At 48.0% G+C, this 6,363-nt stretch overlaps 1 protein-coding gene across 1 annotated transcript; it reads right to left on the reverse strand.

Moving 5' to 3' along the window:
* Positions 1 to 4,249: 4,249 nt before the first annotated feature.
* On the reverse strand, positions 4,250 to 6,085 carry LOC125549105 (aspartic proteinase nepenthesin-1-like). Its single transcript, XM_048712593.1, has 2 exons — positions 5,392 to 6,085; positions 4,250 to 5,013 (listed from the first exon to the last, which is right to left on the reverse strand). The coding sequence occupies exons 1-2, from the start codon at positions 6,045 to 6,047 to the stop codon at positions 4,329 to 4,331; spliced, it is 1,341 nt and encodes a 446-aa protein (XP_048568550.1). The 5' UTR covers positions 6,048 to 6,085; the 3' UTR covers positions 4,250 to 4,328.
* Between the last annotated feature and the right edge of the window lie 278 nt (positions 6,086 to 6,363).

A 6,363-nucleotide genomic window follows, 5' to 3' on the forward strand; every position in this document is an offset into this window, starting at 1 on the left:
TCCGCACTCATAGCCTTTTCCAACAAATTGCCCACACTTAGAAATTACAACTTTATTGGATTCGAAAACCAACTTAAAACCATCTCGACATAAACGGGAACCTCTAACGAGATTTTTATTGATGAACGGCACATGATGAACGTTCTTCAGACGCACAATCTTCCCCGAAGTAAACTTCAGATCGACCGTACCAACACCTCGAATGATGGCATGTGACCCGTTCCCCATCAGCACGAGTGAAGTCCCTGTTGCCTGGTAAGAAGAAAACATGGAGGCGTCAGCACAAACATGTACATTGGCACCGGTGTCAATTAACCAATCAGGGGATTGAAATACTGAAAGGATGGTAGGAAAAATACCGTACCCTGATTCCTTCATATCAGTATCACCGATGACAACATTAGCGGACTTGCCGCTCTTCTCATGTTCGCGCTCCTCAAAGCGGTTAGGACACTTCGGAGCCCAGTGATTAGGATCACCGCAGACATGGCAAAGTCCCTTCCCCTTCTTATGAGAATTCTTCTTGAAGTTGGTAGAATGTGATGGCTTGTTCTTTGTATCAAACTTGCCTTTGCCCTGAGTTTTGTTCTTATTGTTTTTGAACTTGTTGGGCTGGGAGTTCTTCTTCTGTACCATGTGGGCACTAGAACCTCCCTCAGCAACTCAAGCACGTGTGTCCTTTGCTCTCGCCTTCTCTTCAACATCAAGAGTACCAATGAGATCCGCAACGGAAAACTCCTGTCTTGTGTTTCAGGGAAGTAGCAAAATTGTTCCACGAAGGTGGAAGCTTGGCAATGATGCCTCCGGCAACAAATTTGTCCGGCAACACACACTTGAAGTACTCAAGTTCCTTTGCGAGCGACTGTATCTCATGAGCCTGCTGTACAACAGGGCGCTCATCAGTCATCTTGTAGTCATAGAATTGCTCCATGATGTACAACTCGCTGCCGGCGTCCGAGGCACCAAACTTAGCCTCGAGCGCAGCCCACATGTCCTTGCCGTTGTCAAACGACATATACGAATCCACAATGGAGTCACCAAGAACACTCAGAAGAGCGCCTTTAAAGAGGGTATCGATCTTCTCAAAAGCTTCCAGCTGTGCTGGATTAAGATCGCCCTCAGGCTTGCCCTTGATGGCATCATAGCAGCCCATGGTCTAAAACCAGTAGACTGCTCTCGTGCGCCACCTCTTATATTGCGCCCCCTTAAAGGCAGGCGGTTTCAAATGCGCAGCAAAACCACTCGGAGTAAATTGCCTATAATCAGGTTTTTGGATTGTTGGAAATATGAGCAAATTACTACGAGATTTAATCCGAATAAACAGAATATAAATCATGACCACAGCAGCAGAGATTAAACTAATCATGCGAACTAGCATAGCAGATGAACATATCACATCTAGGGCACATACTAGAAACATGAATTCTACCACGATCTCGAACAGGAAGGATAGAATCACATACGGTGCAGCGGGTGCAGCACCGCCGGCGTTGATGTTGTCGCCCATGTCGTCGAGGATGAGGTTGCCGAGGTCGGGGAAGAAGTCGTCGTTCGCGAAGTCGTCGCTGCCAGCAGTCGCGCGAGTGCGCTCCCCAAAAACCTGATCGCCCCTCTCCCGTACAGGATCATGAGAGGCGGGGTTCCGGAGGCCTGCTGTCCCTTCTCGCGGTGCACGCCGGAAGGAGGAATGGAGAAGACTAGCTTGGCGGCGCAATGATCTGGAACAGTGATGAGAAATCATACGAAGCGGCGGCGGCTAGGGTAGACGTCTGCTTGACTATATATTGCGGGCGGGCCGGGTAGGTCGTGGGAGTAAACCCCACGTCCGAGTCGTCACGATCCAAAAGAATCGAAAACGGTTCAGTAATTAACGCGTCCGTTAATTATTAATTAATGACTCATTAATTTTCCCATGCAGCAAAAATATAGACAACGTGGCGAGCGAGGAGGAGGAGCGCGCGTGTAGGTCTCCTCTTCTCATGCTCATACAAGTGGTAGAAGAGTTCACCTTATAAAGAGGTGCAACTCTCTCTCAACTTTCAAGGTGGGACTAAACTTTAGCCTCACTCACTCCACTCACATGTGTGCATGAATGGGCCAAGAGAATTTCAGAATTTTAGTTGGGCTTTGGGCCAAAGGCCTACTAGCAAAATTCCAACAGCATCTACCGCCCGCGGCGTCGCCCTCCTCAAACCTGGATGTGTTCAGCGACTGCCTGCTCGCGTTGGCCATGGCCCAGTCCATTGAGGGCATCACCACATGGTAAGGCACTGTCGCACACAGTGGCGGTGCCAGGATTTCATTCATGTGTAGTCAATTCAAACTTGTGTAGTTATATGTGTGTATTTATGAATTTTTTTCTGCATGATATATACTCATTGTATGATGTTCTTGGGAAAGCCGTGTAGTCTAATGACTGCACAGCTCATGCATGGCTTCGCCACTGGTCGCACATCACCCTCCCTACGTCCGCATGTCCAACCGTGTGGATCTGTCCTCTCCATTCATTATCTGTGCGCACTTAGGTACAAAAAAATTGGTGTTCGAATGATGCGTTCATATGCAATTGCAATAAGTCCAGCTTCTATAATCGTGATGTGAACGTGATTGAGTGAGTAGCCGCTAAAGTAATCTTACATAAGAAGTAGATCCCCACCACTATCTATCCTCTGACCATGCACACTCTCCACATCAACTTTATGCCACATCATCATTCAGTTTGCAAAGAGCAACCAATTAATCCGATTCCCCTTACATGGCTTGTTTGGAGCGAGCTGTAGGGCCCACGTACAAATAGTTGTCTAAATGGTTCTTCGGTTGCGGTGCTATGGCCAAGTCAATGTCCCCAATTAACTCTCCCAACTCTATCTCTTCTTCTTCCACTCCTGTTCCTCTTCTCCACTAAATTAATGAAGGAATAACAATGGAGCACCCGTCGCCTGCTGGTACAAGATATCAAGGAGGAGGAGGAGGCTTGAAGCTTCTTCAACCAGCCGTCCCTCAGTAGGAGATGCCAGGATGGTGTTCCACTGATCCGTGCATATATATATAATTGCATTGCAATAAGTCCAGCTTCTTTAATCGTCATGTGAACGTGATTTAGTGAGTAGACGCTGGAGTAATCTTACATTCTTAAGAAATTGATCCCCACTACTTCCTACTGTTCACAACAGTTCAATTTGCAAAGAGCAACCCATTAGTCAGGTTACCTTACATGGCTCTTTTGGAGCAAGCTATAGCACCCACGTACAAATAGTTGCCTAACCGGCTCTTTGGCTGCGGTGCTATGACCAAGTCAATGTCCCCAATTAACTGTCCCAACTCTATCTCTTCTTCTTCCACTCCCGTTCATCTTCTCCACTACATTAATGTAGGAACAACAATGCTACACACATGTGCATCTCTTTTACAGGGTTCACAGAGAGGCTGAGATGGGCTTTTTTGATTGGGTGCAGATCAAAGTGAGGGGGAGGGGGGGGGGGGGGGGGGGGGGGGGGGGGGGGGGGGGGTAATAGTCCGTGTCTGTAGCGTTTTTTATGTAGGAATAACAGATGGGGTTGATTCCCCTATAACCAATAGAGCTGGATGCCATCGATCGAGACGCATAAACGAGGAGCGAGACAAGTCATCGCCTGGTGTGTTCCTTCCTCTTGGCACACATAGTACTCCATATGAAACAAGTCCTGTTTGATTTCAAACAAATTCAATAATCAGGTACGCACAAATCTCAATACACATCATGCACCATAATACTAGTACATGAAATATACAATTCTCAATCATTATACCATTGGGATCCAAAGACTTGACCAATAGGTACTTCTTCTTGGGTTCATCCCTAGTAGGCTCTGCTATTTATCTCCGCTTCGTGTTTTCTCAACCTTTGTCCCAACTCGCCCTTCTCCCTCATTGGTCAAATAGTGAAGATTGGGAAAACCCGCATCACAAAATGAATTCATTTTCTGGATTGTGATGAACAACATCTAAATGAAGTCAATCAAAGTAAAACATCCATATCCCCTCTTTTTCTTGCATTGGTGGGGAGGTCGGTTTATGCACCATCATGTTTCACAGACATGCTACGGATAATATGTTGACAATATATATTCTCATATCTCGACGCAAGCATCTTACATGGACATTTGAATTCATTATGTCCTTATTTAACCATACGTAAACACCGCAGCTAGTCTTACTATCATGGCCTAAGGCAGACTATATATCTGCATATTTTATGTCAACACAACCTTAAAAGTTTTGTACTAGCTAAGGGACCGAACACTGGTAGTATTTAAATCAGGAGGATTGATCGCTGACACACTATCTAGCTAGAAGAGGAGCACCCACGCAAGGAGAGAGACTATCGCCATGAGTGGCACCTGTGGGGCCGCCGCCGCCGCCTTCTCGAAGGTCAGCTGCCGGGCACCGATGTCGTAGATCATGTTGGTGCCCGCCTGCAGCATGCTACCTAGGATGGAGCCTAAAGGATAATCCTTGGGCATCGGCAGCATGGTGAGGCACTGGAACCCGGTGTTGGTGTCCTTGTAGAAGTAGTGCACCGTTGTGAGGTCCATCCCGGGTGAGTCCACCCCATCAAATACCAGAGTTATCTTGGGGAACTTGAGCTTGGCCACAGAGTTGGTGTCGTAGCACAGGTCCAACTCATTGTTGCTTTTCACGGCCGGTGAGTCTATCTTGCTCATTAGCGCTTGCTTCACGGCATAGTAGGCGTCACTCTGGAGCCAGGTGAGGGCGATGGTGGTGCTCAGGGCCACCCCACCGGACTTGCCATCCGCCGCGAAGTCGAACGCTCGGTCCGGGATGCCTTTTAGCGACTCACCGTCAACCTTTATTCCGGTGAGCTTAACGTAGTACAAGTCCTGGTACACGTTACTCTTTAGCAATGGTGTGGAGCGGCTACGTTTAGTCTGCGGCACGGCTTGGTCGCCCAGCAGGACCACGCTGGTGGAGCTCGAGCTCTTGGAGTCGTCGGGTGTCAGGAAGTAGGAGAACCTGCAGATGCATGCACAAGTCATGATTCAAAATTACCCACTCGGTCCCATAATATAATATACAGTTTTGCTAAAGCACATTTAGATGTGCAATAAATATTGCACATCTAAGTCCTATGTCATCTAGATATGCTCTAGACACGCCCTATAATATAAGAGCGTTTTTACATTACTAACTGGATTGAAGCTCTTGTAATGACAACCTTTATTTCAAAAACTTTTATAAAGTTTGACCAAGTTTTATCAATAGTATATATCAACATCTTGAATGATTTTGTTAGTTTTTTGTTTCTCTCTTATATATCTTATAACATATATAATGTCACATAATAATGATGACGTTGATAGTTTTTTCTCTCTCTTAACATAGAATCCGAACCTGGTGATGTGTAGCTGTGACAGGATGGAGAGGGGGCCCTTGCTGAACCCAATGGCGCCGTCCTTCACCGTATTCTGGGTGCTGCAGCCAAACACCACGCTCCCGGAGACGGGCGACGTCCCGGTCCCAGCACCGAAGGTGAACTTCTCATAGCCGAGGTAGCCGGTGCTGTAGCTGCCATCGTCGAGTGACCCGTACGCGTACAGGCAGCTGCTCGTTGTGTCGACGCAGTCGTTGTTAGTGGTCTTCCTGAGCACGCTGGAGCACGTGTCGCTGATGCAGGGGACTGCGGAGAGCACTTGCGCCGGAGCGGGCGGGCACTGCACCCAGAAAAAGTCGTTGAAGATGTCGACCACGCCGGAGAAGGTCTGTTGTCCGACGGAGACGTTGTAGAGTATGATGCCGGCGTCGTCCGCCGCATCGGAGCCCAGCTGGCCGGCCTTGTTGGAGCTGCGGAGGGCCTTCGTCAGAGCGGACGCGCCCGCGCTTGCTACCTCCTTGACGATGATGCTCGCGATCCTTTTCATGAAAGGCGAGCGGACGATTACCCCAACCGCCGCCCCCGCCAGAGACGAGGCAGGCCCCGGCAGGAGCAGGAGCAGCAGCACCGTCATGGCGACCGCACCTCTAGCTCTTCTTGCTGGTGGCCGATCCATAGTGGTCTCGCGACTGAAAATGCTAGCGTTAACTTAAGTTTGTCTAACCAACACACCAGAGAAAAACAGATTGAGAATGCTAGCGTGCATGGTTGCGTATATGAAGCATACGGGAAGTTCTTATAAAGCAGAGGTTGCAAGGGGTTTGTTCTTTTGACGGTTTCTAAACCAATAATGCATGTGCCTGTCCTCGTAGTCTTTAAATAATATAAGCATGAATGAAAACTGAAGCATTAAGTAGCGAAATTTCGAATTTTACAGGTTTCTTATGAAAGGTGGGCATCCCGGCCTCTGCAACGAAGTGATGCACACAACC

Source organism: Triticum urartu, chromosome 3 (assembly GCF_003073215.2).
Source record: "Triticum urartu cultivar G1812 chromosome 3, Tu2.1, whole genome shotgun sequence".
NCBI lineage: Eukaryota > Viridiplantae > Streptophyta > Magnoliopsida > Poales > Poaceae > Triticum > Triticum urartu.